Raw genomic sequence first — 27,843 nt, forward strand, 5'->3', positions numbered from 1 at the left:
ATTTTGTCAAATATGTTTTCATATCTAGGGAAAAATAATAGTGAAGTGTGTCTCTGTAAACCTTGTCGGTTATTATTAAGTACAAAGTAGTCTCATATCAGTAAACATATATTACAACCTTTTAATGATAGCCTTTGACTTTTTCCAGCTGATATGTGAGCAATCATAATTAAATTAATCTTAAGTATTTTCCCCTGAATTTTTTTTTTGAATGCAGTTCTCTTAAGTGGGAGGGTAGACCTCATGAAATTAATTCTGCTGGCCATGTATCTTAACTTTCTATACTTAATTTTCACCAGTGTTTTAAAGGATACAGTCTTAAAATGCAGATTGCATTCTTTGATTGTATGACTCAGGAAATATTTAAGCTGTGAAATTATAAAGTTTTGAGAATGAGGATCTAGATAGGACGTATGTATAAATACATTTTGAACATTTCAAAGCACCTTTTAGTTAATGTGAAGTTCTTCAGATGGCCCCTTTGTCTTTCGAAGCTTCTAACACCGAGGTGTCTGTTCCAGCCCAGAGCAAGGTTACTGCTACCCAGGACAGCACTAATTTGCGATGTATTTTCTGTGGTAAGCAACATTATGTTTACATTACTTTTTCAAGCTGTGGTACATACGACTTGCACATTTCCATAACTTTTGTTTCCTAGGCCATAGTCTGGTTTGTGGTATCTGGGATATAAAGCAGGCTTCTGTTTTATGTTGTGATATTTGTTGTGGTTCATGTAGGTGGTTTTGAGTTAGCTTTTGAGTTGGCTTACTAGTGAGGATTTAGTTAGAAATAGAATCTTAAAAGAGAAAATTTTTAAATTATAATTTTCTTTGGGAGCCCACATTCAGTTCAGTTTAAGAGAAGGTATATGCATTTTTCGTATGATTTGAGTAATGTAAATGTGCCTTATTTGAAAAGAGCTTTATTTACCTTGAATGAATTCCAGGTGTGCATGTTGTAGAGGCAGATGTAAGCTTACTTTTTTAATAGGTCGGTTTCAGGTGGCAATCTCCTCTGTTGAGCAGGTTAGGTTTCTGTGGCTTAGAAGTGAATTTAGGCTTATAGATTGTTTTCTGTCATTCTCATAAACATACATGTGTGTACATACATGTATTATTTGCATGGTTAAATTAGGTATGTCACTTAGACACCCCAGGATGGACCTGACCAATCATTTATATATAAACATATATATACATATATATATGCATATATATAAATTTTGTAAAGAGAAATTGTTTATATAGATAAGTATGTAAATACATATCATTGTTTGAATTATTTATTTCTGTTTGATTCTGAATCTTCCTGTTTTAAAAATCCAAGTTTCAAAAAAAGTCTTAATTATTTGAACTTTTTTTTTATTGATTCACGTATGCCTTTTTGACTATCTATACCTTGACTAGCTAGATTATTTCGTGAGAGAAAACTGTAAGGTGATGTAGCTAGCATGTGTACTTTATCCATGAGTCCCAGAATTTTTAGTGTGGTTTCTCAGTATTGTTGATAGGGTTTCTTAATGTTGATATGCTTACTGGTTTAGGCAAGCATACTATAAATGAGGAAAAATAGAAAATTCTAATGTATTTCATGGGCACCTAAGTTACATTGTGATTGCTCCAGCTGATGGTTGCAGCAGTGAGCACCTGTTTTATGACTGGTTGTTATAAATCTCTCCTACCCTCTCTCAGGCTGCAGCTTAGCGCTGTAGGTTGCTCATACCGGTGACTTCATTTCTGGTGTTGTCTTTCCCTGGGATCCTCCTGGCTTCTGTGAACAATCACGGATACTTGTGTGATGAGGCCTCTCTCCAGCTCATTTTCAAAACACACTTGATACTGTAACTTTGTGCTTGAAGCTTGAGATCCATGTGTAGAGTGAGAGTTAACCTATTTTTAAAGGGAAAGAGGTGATTTGACCTAATTAATACAGGTGAATTCTTAAAACTTATAAAATAACAGGTTAAAACAGATTTCCTTTATAACGGTCCTCAATTTGTAAGCCATCTACAATCTAATTGCCAGGTTTGAGTTTAATTGTATTATATATAATAGCACCTACTTGTATTGCGGTCCATGTGGAGCTAGATTCACAAGAATTAAAATGGGGAGAGTAAGCAAAATGTGCTTTAAAACAAAACTCAATATTGGAGGCAAGACTGAACCGCCATTCCTGTTGGAGGGAGGGGTTCATATCAGATTTCCATCATTTAGAGGATACTTATCAGCAACATTGCCATGTTGTCTTCGTTAGGAAAAGTAATTCACAAACATGTCTTTGCAACTTCTAGCCTTGGGCAAATTAAGACCACCCGTTGTCTAGTTATAAAGTAAACCCTCAGGAAGTTGCCATCTTTCCATGCGGGAGGCCAGAACAGTGTCACTTATTTCTGCACCTTGGTGGTTTCTTTTTTTCCCCCTTCAAAAAGATAACTGATAACCTCCATGCCATGCATATTAAAATATTGTCATTTGCCCACTGAGGTGGTTATGAAAGTACCTATTTTACTTTTTATGAGAACACAGATATAGGAAATGTAACACACATATAGGAATATGGCCCCTTTGAAAAAGTAGTATACATTCCAGAAAATACAGACACTGATAGCCTTGCCTAACCCTAGTTTCTGCTCTCTGTTGCTTATGTGATACCTTTGATATAGCTTACCAATTTTATAACCCATTAAAATGCTTTGACAAGAAGGAAACTGTAATTGTGTACCTCTAGTTCATAATTTACTAGAATTTTTATCGAAGAACTATTGTATGTTTATAATTAAATTATGTATAATTGCACATATATTTCAATATGCTAGTTTTTACAGCTTGGCAATATTGATGAAGAAAAAATAAGCAGATTAAATATAGATGTCAAAAAATGCCAAAGGGAGGGATTTTGAGACTGCCTAGATAAACAAATGGCTCATTATCATAAAGCTACATAGCAAAGAATTATAAGAGTTATTTTTAGATCAAAATCCCCATTTAAAAAGAATTCCTTGAAGTTTTTCTCATCTTATGTGCCAGGAATAAACTAGTGAATTTCCCTATTCAGTTTGTTTTATGAGTCATATCATGATCGTTAGTTTTTTTTTGTTTTCTGGTGGGGGGGTTGGTTTTTTTTTGTTTGTTTGTTTGTTTTGATAGTTTAGTTTTGTTGGTAGTATGTAAGTATATATAGCCCTGGGTGACCCTGAACTCAATTCTCCTGTGGTTGCCTCCCAAATGCTGAGATTACAGGCATATACCACCATTCTGGGCCCAGAGTTAGTTTTTAAAATGAACAAAAATTGTTTGATAGTATCAAGAAGTTTAGATTGAAATTTTAACATCTCTGACTTGAATTTATACATTTCAGCTAAAACATGGATTTAATTCATTAATAGAATGATTGAGATACAGTGCCTTCTCTAGATGTGAGCATGACATGGAGCATACTGAGTTCCACTGCTCCGTTCTTTATACTGGCCAAAGTTTTAACACTCAAACAATATTATTAAAAGTAAGTAAGGCATAATTGTCTTTAAAGTTGACCTTGCACAAACTGATTTTATAGTTCTAAAATGTAAGTGTGTGTATGTAAATTATACTTCCCCAATTTTATAGGTTCTTAAATTTGTCTTCCCCATTCAGATGTCTTTATCTTCTGAAAGGATCTTTTCTCTATAAAACAGTAAGCATTAGAGAGTATAGCACAGTATGACAGCTTTTTTCAAAAAGCCATTGTGTTAATTTCCCAAACATTCTGTTTATCAGACGAGTTATATTTTCATTTATGTAAACATTTATGTCTGTATTTGACTTTGATTTTAAAACCAGTTTTTGTTTTTTCTTGTTAATCACATGGGGTTGATTTTTATGTTTTCTTTATTGGTTTTCAAAGTATCAGACTTGAATCTAATCGGATATATTGCTGCAATTGTCATCTAATTTGTCATTAAGAGGGCAAATTAAATGGTTAATGTAAAAACATGTAAAGAGATGAAAAATTTAGTAGGTAGGTTGAGATCATTTCCTGTTTGTCACACCTGGGAGATGCTGGTGCTGTGTTAGACACACCCTGGTGAGCCTTTGCTTCCAGCTGCAGGGTTGGCTACTCCACTAGGATAAGATAGCTCCTTTCATGATCGTCACTCACAGATCACTATGACATGTTCTAGTACACACAGTGTTTATTTACTTCCTTCCTTATAGTAGTTTCTACAGAACTATGAGAATTTCTGCTAGGGGTTTTTGGTGGCACACTAGAAGTCAGAAATGTACTTCTCAGAGAATGAAGAAAGCTGTCATTACTCTCTTGCTTTTACTGTTGTGGATTAAGGTGGTTCTAACTCAACCTTAGGTATTATACTAGGTGCAACATTAACATCTCTCACTTAATTTTCATATCCAGTGACAATAAGATTTCCCATAATTTAGTGACAGTCTAAGATGCTAGAGATGGGTCTACATTACATGCAGATGTGGGAATAGACGGTCAGTGGTTTCTCGTGGCAGTTCATGGTGGTGTGAACAGAAGGTCTTTCCCTCCCCTGTCTTACTTCAAATGAAAAGTCGTTAAGATTACCTATAACATTAAAAATTGAGATAAATAGGTTAATACAGTATACGGGAGTTTAGGAAATGTTTGTTTCACCGATATTGGAAATGCTGTTCCACGAAACAGAAATGGCAGCTCAAGTTGGGCAAGTGTGATAAATGCATTAGCATACGTCAGTCTAGTAACGAGGTTCTCATGCTCTCTCTCTCTCCTGTTTTTTCATTTCCAGTGTTCTATTTAGGTGAGTTTTTTAATTCTGATTTTTCATTTAAGTTCTTCTTCTCCACCTCATGAACAATTACCCCCAACAGACTGTCTCATTGTCTTAAGAGAATGTCAAGCTCAGGTGCCTATTCAGATGCTCATTGAACACTTGTTTTATTCAAGCTCTTCATATATAAATGTTTATTTTTTTCCTTTATTGTTGGTGTTTCCATTTGTTTCAAGTAAGCCTTCTGAAGACGATGACAGTATTATGTTGCAGTCTTTCATTTGCTGTGTGTTATGTAAAGCTTACATTTTATTTTGCTAGACAAAAGAAGATGCATTTTTTAATATGTGACGGTTTTATGTTGTTCTCATGGTTTAATTTCTTCCATCTAGCTAGGTAGAATTGTAACATTCATCTGTAATGTTTCCCTCCCTTATAGGGCCAACATTGCCTAGACAAAATTCACAGCTACCTGCTCAAGTTCAAAATGGCCCGTCCCAAGAAGAGTTGGAAATCCAGAGAAGGTAAATCTGTACATTTACACTTCCTTCTTTTGCAGCAGACCCAAGGGACACTGACAATACATCATAGCCTTCAGTTCTTTGATATTGTGATTTCTATTTTATTCCTGGTGTGAAAAGCATACTTGTGGTGCATCTAAAAATACATCATAGACTTAGGGCATAAAAGTGTCTTTTCCTGTCCATCAGCCTTGTCCTTTTTCAGTGTGTGTCCGGAATGCACTGTACACCGGTGCGTGTAGTGCACCGTTTCATGTGTGCTAAGGATTGCACTAGAGGTAGACTTGAAATCATAACACAGTTTCATCCCTTCTTTGCCTTTTAACTAAAATCAAGCGTATAATACAACCCCATTCTGAATTATCCAGAATAGACCCCACACACACACACACACAAAATCACTTTAACATTTCAATATGAAGTATGAAATCATTAAGACAGTTTATATGGGATTGGAGAGATTGCTCAATGGTTAAGAGTAATGGTGGTTCTTTTAGCATCTATATGTCATCTGAGAGCTATCTATAACTTCAGTTCTGCCAGGGGTCCAGTGCCCTCTTCTGGCCCCTGCAGGCATTGCATATACACACTGCACAGACATACATGCAGACAAAACACCCACTAATACACATAAAATAAAAACAAATAGTTCTTTTTTAAAAAGACAGTTTATACCTGACAGTGGTGGCACAGGCCTTCAATCCCAGCAATTGGGAGGCAAAGGCAGGTGGATCTCTTGTGTTCAAGGCTAGCTAGGGCTACACAAGAAAAACTGTCTTAAAAAAAAAAAAGTAGAAAAAAAATAGATAGCTTATATCCTAATTTTTTATCAAAATTCAGTGTATATTTTGTACTTAAAACATTTCTGTTCAAAATAACCCTATTCTTAGTACTTAATAACCATATGTGGAAATCATTAGAGTAAATCTTTTAATGAAAATTTAAATAATTTATGTCTCCAAGATCTTTGGAGGGGGATTTTGTTTTTGTTTTTTGAGACAGGGTTCCTCTGTGTAGCCCAGGCTGTCCTGGAACTCGCTCTGTAGACCAGACTGGCCCCAAACTCACAAAAATCCACTTGCCCCTGCCCTCTGAGTGCTGGGATTAAAGGTGTGTGCCACCACTACCACAGGGCAGATCATTTCCTTTTTGTGCTTGTCCATTGTTCATATTAGTCAGTACTGAGAGGAAGCCCAATTTGAAGTATCTTCCCACCCCAGGGACAGTGGCATATAATCTCAATACTTAGATGGTAGGGATGGGGGATTCTGAATCAAGGCTAAATTTTTATATCATTTATATATTTGTGTTTAAACATAAATACACATTCATATGAGCATACTGACTTCATTGTGGGCATCTATTTGCATTTGAGACCGTGTCTCAAAAATAGTTTTATTTTCTATATAGCTTCATGGGAAGCTACTGAATGTTGTAGTCTGTTAAAATAAGGGAAGAAATCAAGAATTGTGTAACATTGTTAGAATCTAATTAAAGAGGGATTGAACTTGAAAGGATAATTCATAGTCTCCGAACAGCATCCCTCCCATGGCTCTCCATGGGTTTGTCTGAAGGGAAGGAGAACTGACTAAATAAAAAATTCTGAGCATTTGACATGTTTAACCATATAAAGGGGGTTGTTTACAGTTCTGATTGAGAACTTGAAGCGATACAGGATATGTAGAGTCGGTGTGAGGATATAGAGGGGGAAATAAGCTTAGGAAAATATTAGTGTTTACTACCTGAATAAGAAATTTCCCTGGAAAATAAGTATGGTGGGTGAGCAAGGAATGCAATACCACGATATTATTGCTCTGACTTTAGAGGGAGAGTGAGGAGTGAGCTGCGGGAGTGTAGCTTAGGGATAGAGTTCATGGAAGCCCTGGGTTCAGTTCCCACTGCCAACACCCAGATGATAGGAATTCAGTAATTTTTCTAGTAGGAAAACAGTGACATCTAAATTTGAAAAGTCAGGAAGAAATCTTTCTTATATTTTTGGTTGTAAACCTAGCCTTTAATGGCTGAGCCATCTCTCCAGCTCAAGAAGAAATATTTCTAAAGAAATTGCTGTGTTTAGAAACATGAAATAAATGCAAAAATATTGAAAACTTAATTGCTTCTGTCGAAGGAAACCAGAAGTGGTGAGATTGGTAAAATGCATTGTAATGGCATTGTAATGCTGCTCGACTTTTCAGCGAGGCACTGCTTTTACAAGCTGATTTCTTTAGATCAGTATGAAGTTAGTTGGTAAAATCAATGTTTATTTAAACATTAAACCTTGTTGATCTAATACCTTTATTATACTGCTCTTGTGTCTGTCATTCATTTAATCAGTTTCTGGTTTCCACTCATGTTACTAATACTTGGCTCCCTCCGCTGTGATGAGAAAATATATTCTAAGAAACATGAGTCAGTCTTATGCTCATCTCAACATAGAGGATAATTTAGTTACTATCTATAAATAGCCTGCAAATCATCACTACTCTCTGAAAGTTATAAAAGGGGACAATAATCCCCATGCAGAACTGAGGAACTGGAGTAATGAAAGTGTACAGCACTCCCATTATCCTTCAGAGGCAGGATGGACCAAGAGCTGGTCGGATTTTGTTGTAAGTATTGACTCTTGTCCCAGGAGCTTTGTGGCATTAAAACTTAACTGACTTTTTAGAAGTTTCTTCTTTTTCCCTCCTTTAACTAATAGAGATTGTACAATAGCTTGTATACCCTATTGTGTCTACACCAGGTATAGTAGGGTATACCTTTAATCCCAGCACTTGGGAGACAGAAGCTGGTGGGTTAGTGTGAGTTCAAAACTGGGCTACATAGTGAGAGCCTGTCTCAAATTGAAGTCTGTATTTACCCAGCCGCCACCATTCAAGGTAAACATGAATAAAATGTGTCTTTGCGTTTTATTTGTATTTAACATGCTTCTCAAGGCTGTGTCTTAAGTAGACATGAACTAAATTTGTGTTTGTATGTATGTATATTGATTTCATTGTGGGCCAGTTCTTTTAGCATCTGTTTGCATTTGGGGTCTTCTGTTTTAGAGAAAAATACTTAAGTGCTAGAAGAAAACCATATCTTTTATATTTTTATTCAATATGTTTAAAATACTTTAGTGGCCATAATAGTACTTGTTTATATTTATTTCTGGAAATGGTATGTAATTGTTTTCTCTAAAACATTCAAATTATTGAAAATGTGTATCTAACTCATAGAAAACAAGCCCATTGGAATTTTCCCACGACTTGGAATGCAGACAATTGTGCTGTGGTAAAATCAAGGCAGAGACAACAATGTATGTGACCTCTAGGAAGAAGGGCTTCATGAATTTCCAGCGTCAGCCTAGTAGTGATGATCCCGAAGAAAGCAGGGGTTATAATGTTGGAGATTTGGGCAAGTCTCACTTTATAGGTTAAAACATTATAATTAGATTCGTAAGCCATTCAATTGATGTAGAATTATTCATGCCACCAAGGATTTGTAAGTCAGGAAATTTGTGCTAGACACTGTTTATTCAATTACATATACATAGTCATCTTTTAAATGAGCAGGCCAACAGTATACATTACTTTCTTCAAACATCAGCCTCTTGAAGGTGTATCATCTGCATATTTGAGTTGTTATTGTGCCTTGTTCCTTAGTAGACACTCTTAACTCTGTAGACTGGGATCCTCTAGAGATTGTTGAGGCAGGTAGAGCAATCCTCTGAAGTCGATATTATAAATGTCTTTATTCAGTAATACTTCCAGATCCCTCACATACATACCTTTCTTTCCTATGATGACTACCAAAATTTACTTACTCTGTGTGTTAAAACCATTGTGTTGCTTAGAGAAATAGGTATTAGCAGCACCCACCCGCCAGCAGTTACAATGGGGATGAATTGCAGTCAGAATACCATGTAGCTCAACTGTGGACAGTGTTTATATATTGTTAGTATAACCCTGAATGTTGATTTAGCCAAGTTATTTTCTTATGGTGTGTGTGGGGGGGGGGTGTGGTGAGGGTGGTTGTAGGCTTTTGCCATTAGAAAATGTGTATCTAAAGTTAAGACACAAGAATCAGCTAAAAGTGGAAATGAGTGGTTAAGTGTTAAGACAGTAAGCTAATGTTTGCTTTGTTGTAGCTTTGTGTGTGTGTGTAATATTATTTTGAGATTAATGAAAAGAGACTGAAGCACAAAATGTAAACATCCTAAAACCTAAATTGTTTTCAAATTAGCAGTGGTCACTTTTCTTTTTAAAAAATTTATTTTTCATGTGTGGGTGTTTTGCTTGAAGGCCAGAAGAGGGTGTTGGATCCCCTGGAACTGGAGTTACAGATGATTGTGAACCACTGTGTAGGTTCTGGGAATCAAACTCAGGTCTTCTGGAAGAGCAACCAGTACTCAATCACTGAGCCATATCCCTAGCCCCTAATTAAAATTTTAATGCAAACCTTAGTTGAGTTTCTTCATTATAAGCACATTATTGAAAAAAATGTGTTTTTTGTCTAGTTTTTTTTTTAAGATTTGTTTATTATGTTTATTAGTGTTCTGCCTTCATGCCAGGATTAATAATATCCTGTACTGGAGACTGCTTAAACGTTAGAGCTAAGCAATGCTGTTGATATGCTCATGTCAGAATAAGGGTTTAGGGTAACTTTCCAGTGTGGATTGTGTCAGAGAAAAAGCAGATTTATGTGTGTGTTATTATAAAAAGGTCAGCCAGACGGTGGTGGCGCACACCTTAATCCCAGGGCTTGGGAGGCAGAGACAGGTGAATCTCAGTGAGTTTGAGGCCAGCCTGGTCTACAGAGAGTTCCAGGACAGCCAGGAGTACACAGAAACCTTGTGTAGAAAAATAAAACAAGCAAATAAACAAAAAACAGGGGGTCTAGATGTGTATTCCAAAATCAACTATAGTTATCTATAGGCCTGAAATTTCACTGATCTATAATTTATTTCTTATTTAACGGGGTTTATTTCAATCCCTCAAATGTTTATTCAGCTATAGCTATGATCATTGTGTTTTGTGAACTGTAGCTTGTGCACTTAATGTCACATTTTTAAGAAAAGAGAATTGCTTCGTTATCTGATTAATATAATTAATCAATCAATATATTGACTTGGCCTTTGGAGTGGAGGTTTGTTTGCTACTCTCTGCTCTCAAACATTGTGTTGATTGAGAGCTGTGGCTCTGGAGAGGGTGGTTCATTTGTATAAAACATGAGGCTTCTGTAAGGAAGCCTGCCTTTGTGCAAGTAGTACCCACAGTTCTACTTTCATTTATTCAATTTCTAATTTCAGGCAGCTGCAAGAACAGCAGCGACAGAAGGAGCTGGAGAGGGAAAGAATGGAGAGAGAAAGAATGGAGAGGGAGAGGTTGGAGAGAGAACGACTAGAGAGAGAGAGGCTAGAGAGAGAGCGCCTGGAACAAGAGCAGCTGGAGCGCGAGCGCCTGGAGCGGGAGCACATGGAGCGGCTGGAGCGCGAGCGCGAGCGCGAGCGGGAGCGGCTGGAGCGGGAGCGCCTGGAGCAGCTGGAGCGGGAGCAAGCCGAGTGGGAGCGCGAGCGCAGACTGTCCAATGCTGGTAAGGCGTCTGCACACTTGGCGGCCTGCATCTGAGCTGGGCGAGGCTCTGTGCAATCGTGAATTGTGATGTTTCTCGTGTGCAAGGCTTGGGGATAAGTAGTACCCTGTGCAGTTAGGATAAATACTCAGCAATTATTGCTTCACTGTTTCTTTTATTGCTTAGAAACTAAAAGAAAGCTCTTGGGAATTTTTATTCTGTCATTTTAATTCTTCTTGCCACCCTAAAATTCAGCTATGAAGTGTGAATGTGTTTTTATGCAAAGATTTTTTTTTATAATGACCTAGGAGGATATTTCCCTTGTGCAGGTGCTTAAAACTATCACATACTATATGTATTGTACTACATGCAGCAAGAAGTTAGCTCGGTTATAGTTATGTTTCTCAGGAAAAATTAAAGTAGATGAAAATAGTCTCTCTTAAAAATAACTGGTTATTTAACCATTTTCTGGTATTGTGAAAAATAACAATCTGATGGAATTTATCACGTGTCATAAAAGAGGTTTGTGATATGGTAAATTTTAAGGTGTTTCGTACTTGTCAAAGAATTTTTAATCTTTCTGAGCTACATCAGAAGCAGTGTGGGTACAGTATTGGCTAGTTGGTTAAGTTAATTCATTGCTTTTAATTGCCTGCTTGTCTGGAGTTACAGCTGAGAAGATGGAAATGTCCACACATAAGCAGAGTTGGGTGTTCTTTCCCTTTGTAGTAAACATTTTGCCAGGTTTGAAACAGCTCGCTTATTCTGCTGTTTGTAATAATTTCGATGATGTTTTAGTGGACTAAGTACGAAAAGTTAAGTCTATTACTATCCTTTTCTTATAAAGGACAGAGTATTAATCTTCATATTTAAAAGAACTTATTTCATCCTCTTTCGGGTTTCAAAATGTTTACAAGTTAAATTTTCTCCAGTGGAGACAATTATTTGCCTAATTTTCTGGTACTAACTATAGTCTACGTTTATACATTTTGTCTGGTTGCTGGTTTTGTGGCTTCACTAGCTCCCTTTTTCTCTCTCCTTTTTATCCTGTCTTTGCCTGCCGCTGCTTTCCACCTTATGTGCAGCTCCATCTTCAGACAGCTCCCTGTATAGTGCTCCACCTCCTGAGTATTCCAGTTGCCAGCCTCCTCCAGCACCTCCTCCATCATATGCTAACGTCATCTCAGCTCCAGTGTCAGACGCCACACCTGATTACGCTCTAGCGACTGCTTTGCCACCTACTTCCACACCCCCCACACCACCACTGCGACACTCAGCGACACGTTTTGCAACATCTCTAGGTTCAGCCTTCCACCCTGTTCTTCCCCATTACGCTACAGTTCCTCGTCCTCTGAACAAAAACTCTCGACCTTCTTCTCCTGTGAACACACCCTCTTCTCAGCCTCCAGCTGCGAAGTCCTGTGCCTGGTCTACTTCCAATTTCTCGCCCCTCCCTCCATCTCCTCCGATAATGATTAGTAGCCCCCCTGGCAAAGCTACTGGCCCAAGGCCAGTCCTCCCGGTTTGTGTCTCCTCTCCTGTGCCCCAAATGCCTCCGTCACCAACAGCACCCAATGGGCTGCTGGACTCTGTAACATACCCAGTGTCTCCACCGCCTACCTCAGGGCCAGCAGCGCCACCTCCACCACCGCCGCCACCACCACCACCACCGCCGCCGCCGCTGCCTCCCCTGGCCTCACTCTCACACTGTGGATCACAGGCTTCTCCTCCTCCAGGCACCCCTCTTGCCTCAACTCCCTCATCCAAGCCCAGTGTTCTCCCTTCTCCCTCTGCAGCTGCCCCTGCCTCTGTGGAGACCCCTCTAAATCCTGAGCTGGGAGACTCCTCTGCTTCCGAGCCAGGCTTGCAGGCAGCCTCTCAGCCGGCCGAGACGCCAACCCCGCAGGGTAAGGCTTCACTCCCACTGCAGACTCCTAGTCACTTCAGAGCAGTGTATAGCAACAGTGACTGCCTAGAAGAATGGATCAGAGGTTTTGATAACTGAGCATCTCTGTGCCACAGTGTACTACCTGGGTTGTTTAGTTTATCTTAAAAAATGAAGAATTTTTTTTATCCTGAGGCCTTTATTGTATACAGCAATTTAGTATGGGAGATATCCATATTAAACTTAGGTTTTTAGATCCATTGCAGTAAGAATTGTAGGAGGTACTTTCTAATATTTAGGGACCCCTATAGTAGTACATTTATTTTAAGCTTCACTAGGAAAACTTGACCAGTTCATGTTCCATGCAGTAAATAGGAGATCTAAATACTGTCTTGAAGACTTGGAGAGCTAGCTGTTCAATGAGTAAATCATCCCAGAGTTTGCCCAGGGCACTTCTGTCAGGCATGTCCCTTTTATTCTTAGCATCCAGTATTGAGCTCTCATTCGGCATTAGACTTGTAGGGTGGGTAGCATCTGGGCTGTTGGCAGGCTTGGTGTGTGCCCCCAGAGGATTCCACGGTCCAATTGCAAGTAGTGGTATAAATGCAAACAGGGTCCTCGAGGTTTCCCTCAAACACAAGCTGTTCCGCATGGCGGCAGAAGAGGCCATGTAAGAAACAGCAGGTATGGAGAATGTGCATAAAGATGGCCTGGTTCTGTGGGAAGACACAAGGTGGCCCTGCTTTCTGCTGTCGGTTTATAAGTAGACAACGTAGTGGGGATGCTGAAGACAAATCCATGCTTATAGGAACAACGTTATAATCTAGATTTAAACATAACCTTATAGGAACAACACTATAATCTAGATTTAAACATAACCTTGTTAAAAATAACTTTTTGATGATATCAGATTTTTCTAAAAGGTGAATCAGATTAGAATATGTGTAATTTAAGCTCTGTGATTGACATCTGATCAAAAGGCACAGGCAGCCTGACAAGGCTAACTGCCTCCTGCTTGGCTCAGAATTCAGTCTGCAGGGTGGGCAGCTTAGCTTCAACCCTTCGTTTCCCTATATGTCTGTTCAAGCCTCAGAAGTGGTAGCTACTACCCAGTGTGCAAACTCAACACTGTATTTACAAAAACAAAAATTAGCCCTTTTAAGCATTAAGTAAATGCTCATTAATTTTGTATTTTGATATTAAGTAAATTCTTGACTTTTTTTTTTTTTGCAAGATTTGAATACTTCTTATTCCCTGCCTTGAGGGCTAAAACATCTCTCTATATTTAAATTCTTAATTATTTCTCAGTTATTTTGAGGTTTTGTCTCATAGTTAATTCCTTTTATTTCTTCTGTGATTCTCATTTAGGCTATATGTTGAATTTACATGTAGAATCACTTTAAGATACTAAAACCCGAGATCCCCTTCTCTACAGTTTTCATCTTGTCTATCTGAAAACAAATCCCTTTTTGTCATCATAGTGAAGTATGTCATCTCAGCATCTAAGGGTTTACATGGGTTATCTTGGGGATGTTATCTCAGGCAGTACTAACTGTGCGTGTGTGAACATTGCATACTTTTCTAAAATAATACAAGCATTTGTTTTCAAATCCCTTGGTGGGGGTGGGGGGGTCTCAGTGGTTCTGTTATTAAAGGTCAAATATTAAATAGTTTGTATATACACTTTGCCTTTTGAAGTCTAGTGTCTTTTGTTAAAAACTAGTCTAGACTTTAAGCATTATGATAAATTAATTTCTTATGTGCAGTGTCTGAGTCAATTTAGAGTGTCATTCTATATAATCTGCCCTGAAACTACAATGGTTTAGCTCTGTTGTTGACGGCTGTCTTAACTTCCTTCCTCTCAGGCCTTGTCTTGGGACCACCTGCACCTCCCCCACCCCCACCCCCACCCCTCCCACCAGGCCTTCTTACCCACACCTCAGCACTTCCTCCTCCCCTGGACCCCCTCCACCACCTCCACTGCCATCCACTGGGCCTCCTCCACCGCCTCCCCCACCCCCTCCTCCTCCTGCCCCACCCCTCCCTGCGTCTGGATTTTTCTCTGGACCCGCCGTGTCCGAAGACAGTCGCCCTTTAACTGGACTGGCAGCTGCAATTGCGGGAGCAAAGCTTAGGAAAGTGTCTCGGGTAAATCGCCAAACTCCATGACTTTTAAATGTGTGTCCTATTGTTTCTAAGTGTCTAAAACAGTGAAATTACTGTGTTACAGTGGTGTGAACCCTGTTACTGACTCTATTGATTAAAAACCAACATAATTTAAAATTTCCGAAAAGATGTAAGGGTAGTGTAGAGTTTCTGTGACCCCTTTATCGTATCGTCTCTAGATTTGAGAGTTAATACCGGACCACTATTTGCCTCTTGTTTTCTTTGTGTGTGTCTCCTTTACCACACACTGTTTCCAATATAAATGATTTGAGAGTAAGTAAAAAACACCATGTTCTTATTTTTTTTTATCTCAGTGTAGATTTGGAGGGGGGTAGCTAATTATTTTTTATGGCTTATTTTTTTTCTAGTTCAAGATCATTTGTTAAATTTTATTGCAATTCTCTTGTTTTAATCTGTGATGGATCTTCAGTCTTTATTACATTTTAAAAAAACATAGTTATTTTTTAAAATTATCTTTGAGTTTGGTTTATTACATTTCTACCTCAGTATTGAATTCAGATTATGTATTTGGGATGAGGGGGAAAAATAACATCAGGATTGTGTCTTTCTCAGTGTGTCATATGGAAAGTCAATGCTGTTTTTTCCCCCAATGTTGGTGATTTTCTCTTTGATAGAATTCCCATTGAAATGTGAAGTCGATGTTATTCACTCTGTTGGTTCTTCAAATTTAAAAAAAAAAAATACTCTTTTTGAAATCAATAATGATGTGTTCCTTTGATTTGAATATGTTAGCAGGCATTATTATCTACATAGGAAATTATTATGTGTGTGTTCTCATTAAGGTGGAGGATGGCTCTTTCCCAAGTGGAGGGAGTACTGTGGGTGTGAACTTGGCCTCGTCGAAAACAGATGCTGGTCGTGGGAATGGACCCCTTCCTCTAGGGGGCAGTGGCTTAATGGAAGAAATGAGTGCTCTGCTGGCCAGGAGGTGAGAGATTTTACTAAGGTGGTTATGTTCAGAGTCAAGAACACTTTGATAATTTTGTCCTCTTCGCTCTTAGAACAAGAGTAGACAGACAGGCAGGGAGACAAAGATAGGTATGTGATATAAAACTTTTAAATTAATTTGCCTTTCCAGGAGAAGAATTGCTGAAAAAGGTTCAACAGTAGAAGCAGAACAAAAAGAAGACAGAAGTGTAAGTGAATATAAAATCTCTGTACCTTAAGATGTAAAACTCGAGCCCAGTTTATTTTAAAAAAAAAAAAGAGGCATGTACAGATTATTTAATCTGAACTCAATTCATTTGTGCTTGTTTGCTTATTTCATTTCTACCTATAAAATATTAGAAATGGCTTGAGTGTTATGTATGAAATTATAGTCTCATTCTTAGCGAATTGAGTTGAATATGGGGATTTGTAGGGAAAGTACTGAAGAATTAACCTATAAAGTTAATTCTGTTCTTCATCCACCTTTAAATGAGTGAATGGAGTCTTACAAGTTTTCTAATGTTAGGCTTCTCAATTTGTTTGTGATAATGTAAGATTAAAGAATTATATTAAATCAACAGTTTGTACATCACCCTTAGGAGCCCTTTGTATATTAGCTGTGCCCCTTAGGAGTGTGCCCTTCATGTCCTACCCCACATTTCAGCCAGGTGAACTAACTTCTCCTGCCTGTTGTGTCGCCTTCAACGCAGCCATAACCGTTTTCCCTGTGACATCTGGCCTCCTTTCCATAGCGTGCCTCAAATCATCTCACCTCAGGTTGCTGGCGTTGGCTAGTTCAGGCTCTCAGGACTTAGCAAGGAAGAGCTTTGTGAAGACAGTAGGGAGAAGACTGGAAGTCAGAGAAAGAAGCAGTGTGAGGCAGACTGTGAGGAAAACGAGATAGATGACAGAAAAAAAAGGAGAGGGGAGCTTGTAGCCTTAGCTGCAGAGAGTAGCACCTACGGTGGTGTGATGTTAACTGACTGTTTCTGTGCATTTAGGAAGATGCAGAGCCTGTAACTTCTAAGGCCTCGTCAACAAGTACACCTGGTAAGTTCAGGAGAAAACTCCCTAAATGCTGATACTGTCCAGTTAACAAGGCTCTTTCCTGTGTTTGGACCAAGTGACTGCTTGCTCACCACAAACATTAAAGTGCTTTATGTACATTTGAAGGCAGTGATCTTTTTTCTCACAAATCAATGAAATGCACATGCTGCTAGGTAGCATTATAATATATCTCAAAACATTCTCAAGTGCGGAAACAAACTCTCCTTTCTCTGCAGCCATTGACTACTTTTAGCTTTTTGTGTAGTGGTTGGGCCACATGGAATTTTCCCAGTCGGTGTTGGTGTGTCAGCCGGTGTTGTCACTGTGCTGGTCTTGTTCAGGCAGCCATATTGCTGAGAAGTCCTGCGATGTTGTAGCACTGCCGGTCTTGGCTCCATTCCTCGACAGCCATGAGGTTCAGCCTGGGTGGGGGTGTGTGGACCTGGAAACCCCTAGCAACCCAGCGGCAATAAAGACCAAACACAGGCACCTTGTCATCTTTACAGAGCTCTCAGTTCCATGTTGTAAAATTAGAGTCTCTTCTTTATCTACCATCTTTTTGGCTGTTTCTTAACCATGCTTCCATGGCCATGAGGAGACCACTTCTGTCCTTCTCTTCTCTCTGCTTGATGGCCCCCTAACTCCACCAACGCCCGGCTCTGTTGCACACCTTTAAACCCAGCACTCAGGAGGCAGAGGCAGGCAAATCTCTGAGTTTGAGGCCAGCCTGGTCTACAAATCGAGCTCCAAGACAGCTGGGGAAGACAGAGAAACCCTGTCTTCAAAAACCAAAATAAAACAAAACAAAAATATCATATAAAACACTTAATGAGCCAAAAATGAGTGACAGATTAAAAAATCTCTTAAGCACAAAAACTCATAAGGTGCTAAATACGACTGTCAGGGAGGGAATAACATATTGAATCACCTGGGCTATCTTTGGAGAGAATGATGTTAACATTGCATTGTAGAGTGTTTAGCTCAGCTAAAACTAAAATGTTAGTATGTTATGAACAGAGATATGGTGTTAAAGTTGAGTAAGAAGAAACTGAGGAATGACAAGTTGACTTCTTACTTGTCTAGAACTTGGCTTTAAGGATTCTTGGGAGAATGTGTTTGAAACATGTTAAAATTAAAAAAAAAAAAAAAAAAAAAAAAAGCTGTTAGGAAGCACACGCCTTTAATCCCAGCACTCGGGAGGCAGAGGCAGGTACATCTCAGTGAATTTGAGGCCAGCCTGGTCTATGGAGCAAGTGCCAGGATAGGCTCCAAAGCTACACAGAGAAACCCTGTCTCGAAAAATGGAGGGGGCGGGGACTATTAGGAAAAGATAGGTAGTAAGTAGATTTAGGCTTTATCTTGCAAGTATTTGCATTTGACATGTAAGTCAGCTAAAACTCTTTGGGAGCACTTTAAACTGGCGTTTGTCAGTCTTGTCAATGTGGAGTGGGGGAAGACTGAGTTAGGGAAACCAATCTGCTGGAGCCAGTGGAGATCCAGTGTGTCTTCACAAACTGCCAGCAGGGACCCAGACCTCTGCCTTGTCCTGAAGCCCACCTGTGCTGCTTAGAAAAGAGATCCCTACCCCTTCTGCTTCCTCAGAGCCGAACAACCCATCCTCACAACCAGAGGTCCCTTTGAAGATTAACAGGGTAGCTGGTGGTGGTGGCTGCAGCACACACCTCTAATCCCAGCACTTGGGAGGCAGAGGCAGGCAGGTCTCTGAATTCGAGGCCAGCCCTGTTGACAGGATAGCCCGGACTGTCCCTGTCTCAAAAAAAAAAAACAAAAACAAGAGATTAACAGGGTAAGGTTAACTAAGCATGATAATTTTTACCTGCACTAGGAGCATTTGGCAGACTGAGGCAGGAGAATTGCCACAAGTTTGAGACCAGCCTGGACTATCTATATAATCCCAGGTTACCTTGAACTGTAGTGTGAGACTGGAACTCAAAGAACAAAAAACAAACCAGATGAACAGAAAGAGATTAATAGGGCTTCTCCCTAATTGAGAAAGTACCACACTCATCGCTTAAGGTAGTGTTTGTACTGCATCTACCAACTTTTTAATTGCTTTCATCCTTACACCTGCATCTTCTTTGATACTCATGTCCCAGTGGTTCTCACCCTCCCTTCCTGGTGTGTCTTCCATCCTCTGTGACTTGGGTTAGTGTGTAGAATGTAGTTCATATTCCGTCCATCCTGGCTCCATTCTGTTTTTTGATGTTCCCTTACTAACTCTGGAAGCTGCCGTTCATGTGCTCACCAACAATGCCTTAGCTACTCCCAGAGATGAGGAAGAATTAAATGATGAAGTAAAGGAAGGTCATGGCAACTTAGGATCTTCCCTAGATAGCTCTGAGGAAGCAGTTCAGAGCCCCAAGCTGGGCTCCAGGGGAGTTTGGATTTAGTTTTGCATACAGTTTGAAGAGACTATAAAAGCTTCCTCCTGAGTGGAGACGTGCAGAAGCCACTTAAGGGGTGGCCACATAGAACATGAAACAGTTTCTTATATAAAATACAGTGTAAGCGTGACTCAGAGACAGAGTTGATTTGAGCGTGACTCAGATGCTCTCCCTCTGACAGCTTCACTTTTGATTTTATTAAGTCATCTAGTCAGACCACTGACACAGCATCAGATAGTCGACCACATTGGAAAATCACAGTTCTAAGCCTGTGTCTATACACTGTCTCCTGTTTCCCTAGAACTGACTGATTCTGAAATTTATTTGGAGCTGTTTTTTCCCCCCGAGAGCTATTTGAATTTATGTGAAATGTTGAATAGAAACACACCACAGATTGTACTTTTTATTTACTACTGGACAAAAGTTTAGTACATTGGAATTTATTGGATTCTAGTGTAAACTATGCTAATTGGTTAAGGCATCCTTTTATCATGCTTATTATCACTATCATTTGGATTGTTTAGATTTTATATAATGTAAGGGGTTTTAAGAAAGCATACTCACTTTTTTTCTTTTTCTTTTGATTTGAGTTTTTTAGACAAGGTGTCACTATGTAGTCTTGGCTACATGGAACTCACTGTGAAGACCAGGCTAGCCTCATTCAGCTCTTCCTGCCTCTACCTTCTGAAATCGTACATGTTAGAGTCCCTACTGTTCAAAATTTAAATGTTGTATAAGTATTACTTCTGTGTACATAGAATGATAGTTCTTTCATGTCTTGTTTTGCAATGATTCTGGAAGGCTTTGAGGTGTGTGTGTGTTTAATAACACTTGTTTCTTATTTTTGAAGAACCAACCAGAAAACCCTGGGAAAGAACAAACACGATGAATGGCAGTAAGTCACCTGTCATCTCCAGGTATTGATTTTTTTTCTACATTTTATATTACATGTATCTAAAAAGAAGTTAATACCTTTTTATCATAGAAAAATTTTAGTTGTGCAAAGGAAAACATAAAAGCACCTATGATCTATATACTGTAAAACCACTGAATTCATATTTTTGCTACTCCTGACTATCTGATAAATTCTGCTGGCATATTTCTTAATCAGATGTATAGATACTTTAGGATAGTTTCATCCTTTTTAACTTGTTTGTTTTTTAAAAAATTCAAATTAAAAGAAGAAACATGGAGCAAATTTTAAAATGCAACTATCACCCAGTCACATGTCTTTTTTCTTTGCATCCATGTTTTCTTCTCTCTTAATAGTGTAAAGAAACTTGTAAGTAAATGGTGTTTTCACCTAAATACTTTGATAGTCTCCCAAAGAGCTAGGACATCTCCAACACAACCAAAATAGAATCACTGCCCCACATCAATTAAACATTGAACAATAAGGAAAATCTGATATAGCACTGACCAATAATGACCCAACTAGTCTCTACATAGTTTTCAAAATAAAATTTTAGAAGAGAACTATGTTTTATATTGAAATTCAGCTAAAGATTATAAAGAATGTAAAAGAGCAAAAATGAAGTACAAATTTGCTGTATGTCCATCAAAACCGGGCTGGAGAGGTGGCTTAGCGGTTGCTCTAGTGGACCCAGGTTCAAGTCCTACCCCACATAGTAGCTAACAACTGCCTGTAACTTCACTTCCTGGGGGTCCAGTGCTGTTTTCTGGCTTGTGAAGGCACGGCATGTACATGTAGACAAATGTGTTGGCAAAACACTCATTTGAATGTAATTCAAAAAATAAATAATTTGGGTGTGGTGTGCATATTTTTTAATCCCAATGTTCACCAGGCAGAGGCAAGCAGATCTCTGAGATCGAGGCCAACCTAGAGTACATATTAAGTTCTGGGCCAGGTAAAACTACACAGTTAGACCCTGTCTCAAAAAAATCAATAAGTAATAAAACATCCCAAAATTTTTATCATAGTTAAGTTAGAAATGATAGACTTGCTGACCAGTCAAGAGACCCTGCTTCCAAAAAACAGTGGAGAAAAACCACCTGTCATCCTCTCTTTGCTTGTGCACAAGCACGCAGTTTTCAGAATGCTTACCTAATATGCACAAAGGCCTGAGCTCAATCCCCAGCACTGCTTGAACTGAAACATGGTAGCAATGTCTGTAATCCCAGCACTGAGGGGCAGGGCTGTGGGTGAGACAGAAAGGTGGTCAGGGTCATCCTCATCTACTTACTAAATCTGGGGCCAGCTTGGCCTACCTGAAATGCTGTCTCCAAAAACAAAGAAAGGAAAGATAGTGTCCATAGACAGTACTGACTGAGTTCTGTGAGTTAACCACAGGCAGGAGTGTTGTGGTAAAAATCTCCTGGTTGTATTCATGATGGGAGAACATGTTCTTTATGTGTCTGTGTATAATTAGTTTTGTCTGCATGGGCTACAGATATTTTTTAGTCTATTGCTTTGATATTCACTGAATAGAGATGTCTTTGCTTGGGTTTTGATCCTTGGTCAGTAGGTAGCTACAGCGTACAAAAGCAGCCATTGTGTCATGTAAATTGATATCAAAATACCCTTTTAAATTTGGTAAAAATAAATATTTTAAGGATAATTAACAACTTTTATTTTTGTTTTGCTTGCTATAACTAAAAGCCTATAAATCAGTAGCATCATGGGAATTATCTTTTGAAGTTCTACTGTATACCCTTTAAATGGTTTTTCCCCTTCATAGACGGGATTCTCCAAGGAAAAATCAGATTGTTTTTGACAACAGGTCCTATGATTCATTACACAGGTATCATCCTGCTGTGACTTTGTGATTTCAGACTTTTCAGTAACATGTCCAGGGTAGGGCTGAGCTTTTTCTACCTGGATTGGTAATCACCACAAGGGAGACTTTGGGAGGATTGAGGTTTCTTTTTTGTAACTGTAGTTTGAATTGCTTGATAGTTGGATTCAGATAAACACAAATGATAAGCATCAGAAGTACTAGAATGAAAAGTCGTATCATTTTACAGTGTTGGTCGATTTAGCATTTTCCTTTAAAGCGGTTTTCTTCATGATTCTGTGGTGAGGCTTTTAAAGAATGGAACTGCAGTCCTGTGCTGCTTTTGCTAGGACAGACGACAGTATTGTAGCTATAGATGAAGCTGCTCCCTCCATGTGCTGAGTGAGTGTCTAACGATTTGGTACCTAGCATCCTGAGCACATTGTTTCTAGATGAGCCCTAAGATTTTTTTTTTAATGAAAAAAGCAAAAAAAGGCCAAAAAACCCAAACCTCAGAATATTAAACATACAGGTCACTAATCATGTCCTGTGCACAGTCTTCAGCACTGCCATCCCTCCACCACCAGTATCAATCGTCTGTTTCTCTTGATTGAAAAAAAGGCAGCCCGGCGTTGGTGGCGCACGCCTTTAATCCCAGCACTCAGGAGGCAGAGGCAGGTGGATCTCTGTGAGTTTGAGACCAGCCTGGTCTACAAGAGCTAGTTCCAGGACAACCTTCAAAGCCACAGATTGTTTCGAAAAAACAAAAAAAAGAAAAGGAAAAAAAAGCAACAATTTTAAAAAGTCTGTAAATGCTTCTTAGCAGTTTATAGAATTTATTTGATAGAATAGGAAGTTAAATATTGCAGTATAGTAATTTTATAGGCAGATGTCTAGGTAACATTTTCCTAAAATTAAGGGAAAAATGTATATTTAAACATCTAATAATCCCTCAGATGGTTTGTTATCAGTTCATAATAAAAATCCATAATTTAAAAGCAACAGATATAAAGAGGGGCAAGATATTATATGCCTGTCGTCTTGGCACTCAGGATGCTGAGGCAGAGCGATGAATTAAGGGTATCCTGGATTATATAGTGAGACTTGCCTCAGATAAATGAAGGAATACATAAACACTGAAGTATATGCATTTTATTAGAAATATATTAATAACCAGGCATGTTAATGCATGCCTTTAATCCCAGCACTTGGGAGGCAGTGGCAGGTGAGTCTCTGAATTCGAGGCCTGGTCTACAAAGCAACTTGGAGGACAATTGGGGCTTATTACACAGAGAAACCCTGTCTTGAAAATAAACAAAGGAAAAGAAAAACTTCAGTATGTGCCAGGCACAATGGCACACACCTTTAATCCTGGAACCCTGGAGACAGAGACAGGAGGGTCTGTGGAGGCCAGCCTGAGCAACATAGAGCAGTGTTTCTCAACCTGTGGTTTACTACCCCTCTGGGGGTCAAACAATCCTTCCACAGGGGTCAAATATCAGATATCTTGCATATCATATATTTACATTACGGTTCAGAACAGTAGCAAAACTACAGTTAATTAAAAAGCAGTGAAATTAATTTTACGGTGAGGATCACTGCAACATGAGGAACTGTATTAAAGGGTCACAGCATCAGGAAGGTTGAGAACCAGTGATGAAGAGAGTTTCAGTTTCAGGATGTCCAGGGCTATATAGAGAGACCCTGTCTCAAGAAAAAAAGAAAAGAAATATATCATTGTTACATACATCCATTTTTTTTTAAATGTACATCATGTGTTCAGTAGTGAATGAATTAAATAATGGATAGAGAGGATATCTGTGTCAGTAAGTAGTTCTGTAACTGGCTCTGGTCATTCTTATTTGCTAAAATTACTTTTATGCTGCTGGCAATTAAAATATTTGGCAGATTTATTTTGTCAACCAGCTACTTTTCCATGAATGTTCATATTACAGTCCAGCCTTTTTATTTGTTTCTTTGAAGTAGGCTAATTGTTCAGAAGAAAAGGTTTATTAGGAAAATCTGCTAGAACATAGAGAAAAACAGTGCCTAAAACCAAAATCCTCTAAGTCACCTGCTACTTCCATACTTAGCACCAGATTATTGTTCCTTTTTTAAAAAAAAGTGGTGATTACTCCTTTCCTTCAGTATGAAAAGTTCCCCCCCTTGAGTTAATTCTTGTGGTGGTGGTGGTGGTGGTGGTGGTGGTGGTGGTGGTGGTGGTGGTGGTGGTGGTGGTGGTGGTGGTGGTGGTGGTGGTGGATTGCATGTTAGCATGAATTAAATTTTTTTAAGTTGCATGTTTGCACAGTTGTTTATTAGTTAACATTTTAAATTATTTAACAAATGCAGATATGTTTATAAAGTATAGCATATTTCTCAGCTAAGTAGATTATACCTGTTTGTTGGAATTTCAGAAATAGCCATTATATATCTTAGGAAAAAGTAACCTAATTGACCTTAAATGGAAGCAATAAAGGCAGATTAATTAATAATTTATTTAATTCTGGAAAGCAGAGATAAATAACCAGGGTATATAAAATGCAGTGTGCCAACCCTCAAGAATATTTACTATACCTGACTTTGCCCAGAATACTGGATATTTTGCTGTGGGTCTTAGATCTTAATACTTTAGAATTCACTAGGGTCTTCAACAAAGAAAGGTGTATCTTCATGAGAGGAGAAGCAGTTCTGTATATAAATCCTCAGTACTTATTAAACAAAGTTTCTGGAAGTTGCTGCTTAAGCAGATACCCAATAAGTTAAAATTGGGCTTCTTGTTTTTGTTTTGTAATGAGATTTTTAAGCAATAATATGTTTTGATATTGAAGCAAATTATTTTATCTCTAGGAACAATGCCTTTGGGTTTGGTGTTAACATCTTAAGAATTATGAAATACAACTTTATAGCAAGTTGCATGTGTTGGGTCTTCATTCAGAAAATTTGCTAACGCTGGTACACTGCAAAATTGAAAATTGTTTTTACTAATGGTTTGTAGAATGGTTACTGTTCTAAACCAGAAAATGAAGACGTGAACAACTGAAGCTCCAGGTGCCCTCTGAGGAGTTTCTCTTATTTGCAGGATTGGAGAGGGAGCCATGACTGATTTATTTTGTGTTGGAACTTAATATTTGAAATATGCCTAATCCATAACACTTATTTTACTGTGTAAAAATTTTAATGAATGCTAAACTTTGGAAGTGTAGTTGTAATTGACAGGTTCTGTCTTAGAATTTCCAAGGTTTTATTTTGCTATTTTCTTTCTTCCTTTTCAAAACAAAGTAGATTTATGGGCTTTGTTGGAAGCTAGTACCAACTGGATGTGGGAGTGTGCTTCTAATAGTCATTTTTCAGCATTTTTGTTTAAATGCTTTAAAAGGAAGCAAATAGACAACGAAATTAGGTTTACTAAATTATTTTTTCCTACAAACCGAGTCTCAGAACTTATAAACTGGCCTATGTTAAAATAAAATATTGATGATAATCAGAGCTTTCCCTTTATTCATTTACTTGACATTTAATACATAATATCAAATTTCAGAAACACCAAACATGACTGCATTATGCAGGCCTTGGAAATTTTAGCTGATCACTTTGCCATGTCAATGGTCAGCATGCCATGTGTTACCTCGTCTCCTGTTCCTTTCTAGGAGCTTTTCCATATTGTCACCATTTTCTACTTTTTTAAATAGATGATTAAATTGAGAAAAGCAAAAACATTTTCTGCTTCCTGTTCTAATCAGTCCTACAGTTTTGACAATTAACTTTTTAGTAAAATGTGTTTAGGAAATGAATTTAAATTTGGCATCGGGGTGGCAAATTCACAGTTACTTACAACCTTATTAGATGTTGTAAATATAATTTGTCCTGGAAATTTCTTTTGTGCAGACCCAAATCTACACCTTCATCACAGCCCAGTGCCAATGGAGTCCAGACAGAAGGACTTGACTATGACAGACTGAAGCAGGTGGGTACTCGGTGTAGCTTCCTTAGTCTTTCTTGTTTAAAGGGGGCAGGGGCCTTGCACACACATATTCTACATGGATCCTGGGGTGCTATAAGAGATCACACAGTTACAGATATTTTAGACAAATTAAAGTGGCTGCATTTGTCCCTGTGAGCATCTCAATTCCTTTCTGGTTCAGTGAGCTCCCTTTAAGTTGCAGTAGCAGTGAAGGGGACATGGCGTGGTAATGTAATATAAAGCTTCGATGTAAGGACAAGGCTTGCAATTACAGTAACAGTAGGCTTCCACCTTTCTCTTACCATATTGGTAAAAATAGACCAAACAAATCTGTTGATTTGGCAAGACTGTGTGGGAAATGGACATTCTTTGCCTAGTTAGGATTTCTAAGGATATATTGTTCTAAAAACAAATATCCAACTTTTGACTCCACCAGTTTTATTTGAAGAGGTTTATGAAAATTGATTAGTGCAAAAGTAAAGGAATTTTAACAAGATGGTAGTCATCAGCCTCATTTGTACACGAAAAGTTTGGGGGGGGTGTTATTTTTGGTTTTTCAAGATGGGTTTCTCTGCATTTTTTGAGGCTGTCCTGGAACTAGCTCTTGTAGACCAGGCTGGTCTCAAACTCACAGAGATCCACCTGGCTCTGCCTCCCAAGTGCTGGGATTAAAGGCATGCGCCACCACCACCCAGCCGAAAAGCTTTTTCTTTAATGAACTTTAAGAGGCAATTTAAAATTTTCCCGAAGTATACTATATAACACATAATTTAAGAGGAACTGATTCCTTCCAAAAATAGCTGTTGTTTTTCTCCTATGAAAATTGTGGCTCTTTTTCATTGTTCTTTTAATTTTTGTCTATAATTCTTGATGGAAGCACAGAGCATAGTTTAAATACAAACATACATCTATATACATGTACATACATACACACATAAAATGGCAGCCACATGAAAAGTGAACGGGTGATGCTGGAGACATGGCTCACTAGTTAGGAACATGAGTCCCAGCTCTGCCTCTGGATACCCACCCACATGTTCTCTTACAATCGTACAGCTTCAGAGGATCTGAATGCCCTATTTTGGCCTGTTTGGCATCAGGCACATGTGGTACACCTATACATACATGCAGGCAAAATACTCAGACATGAAAAGTAAAAGAAATAAATCTGTTTAAAATAAACAGAAATAATTTCAATATTTTATTTAACCTAAGTATATTAAAAAATGAATTCAGTATATACACAATGTTTTGACATTTTAATGAATTTGTTTTGTTAAATTTTTCATTTAATGGATTATTTCTTCTCTCAGAGCCCAGAAAAGGGGAGGGGGTTGTGAGCAGCCATTTGAGTTGGAACCAAACCTGGATCCTCTGCAAGAGCGAGTCCCCACATTATTTTCTTAATATTTGGTCTGAAATCTGGAACATGGTTTACACTTACAGTCCATCTTTTTTCAGACTGCCTTCATTGTAAGAGCTCAGCAGCTGTGTGTGGCTGGTGCCTGCTCTCTTGGGTACTTGAAGTAGGACTTGGCAGCTGTGAGGAGTCCTAAGAAATTGCCATACTTTTGTTTGTTTGTTAGTTTGTTTGTTTGTTTTTTCGAGACAGGGTTTTTTTGTGTAGCTTTGGAGCCTATCCTGGCACTCGCTCTGGAGACCAGGCTGGCCTTGAACTTACAGAGATCTGCCTGCCTCTACCTCTGCCTCCCGAGTGCTGGGATTAAAGGCGTGCACCACCAACACCCAGCTTTTTTTTTTTTTAGATTTATTTATTTATTATGTACAGTGTTCTGTCTACACATATCCCTGCAGACCAGAAGAGGGCACCAGACCTCATTACAGATGGTTGTGAGCCACCAAGTGGTT

At 38.6% G+C, this 27,843-nt stretch overlaps 1 protein-coding gene across 1 annotated transcript in view; it reads left to right on the top strand.

The window, feature by feature from the left end:
* Window positions 1-27,843, top strand: part of Enah (ENAH actin regulator) — a 109,824-nt gene that overhangs the window by 77,926 nt on the left and 4,055 nt on the right. The window contains 11 exon segments of the mRNA XM_027418801.2: window positions 522-578; window positions 5,190-5,274; window positions 10,562-10,845; window positions 11,910-12,731; window positions 14,575-14,661; window positions 14,664-14,857; window positions 15,679-15,824; window positions 15,975-16,032; window positions 16,825-16,873; window positions 20,126-20,192; window positions 25,899-25,977. Coding sequence (XP_027274602.1) covers window positions 522-578; window positions 5,190-5,274; window positions 10,562-10,845; window positions 11,910-12,731; window positions 14,575-14,661; window positions 14,664-14,857; window positions 15,679-15,824; window positions 15,975-16,032; window positions 16,825-16,873; window positions 20,126-20,192; window positions 25,899-25,977 — 1,928 coding nt within the window.

This window comes from Cricetulus griseus, chromosome 5 (assembly GCF_003668045.3).
Source record: "Cricetulus griseus strain 17A/GY chromosome 5, alternate assembly CriGri-PICRH-1.0, whole genome shotgun sequence".
NCBI lineage: Eukaryota > Metazoa > Chordata > Mammalia > Rodentia > Cricetidae > Cricetulus > Cricetulus griseus.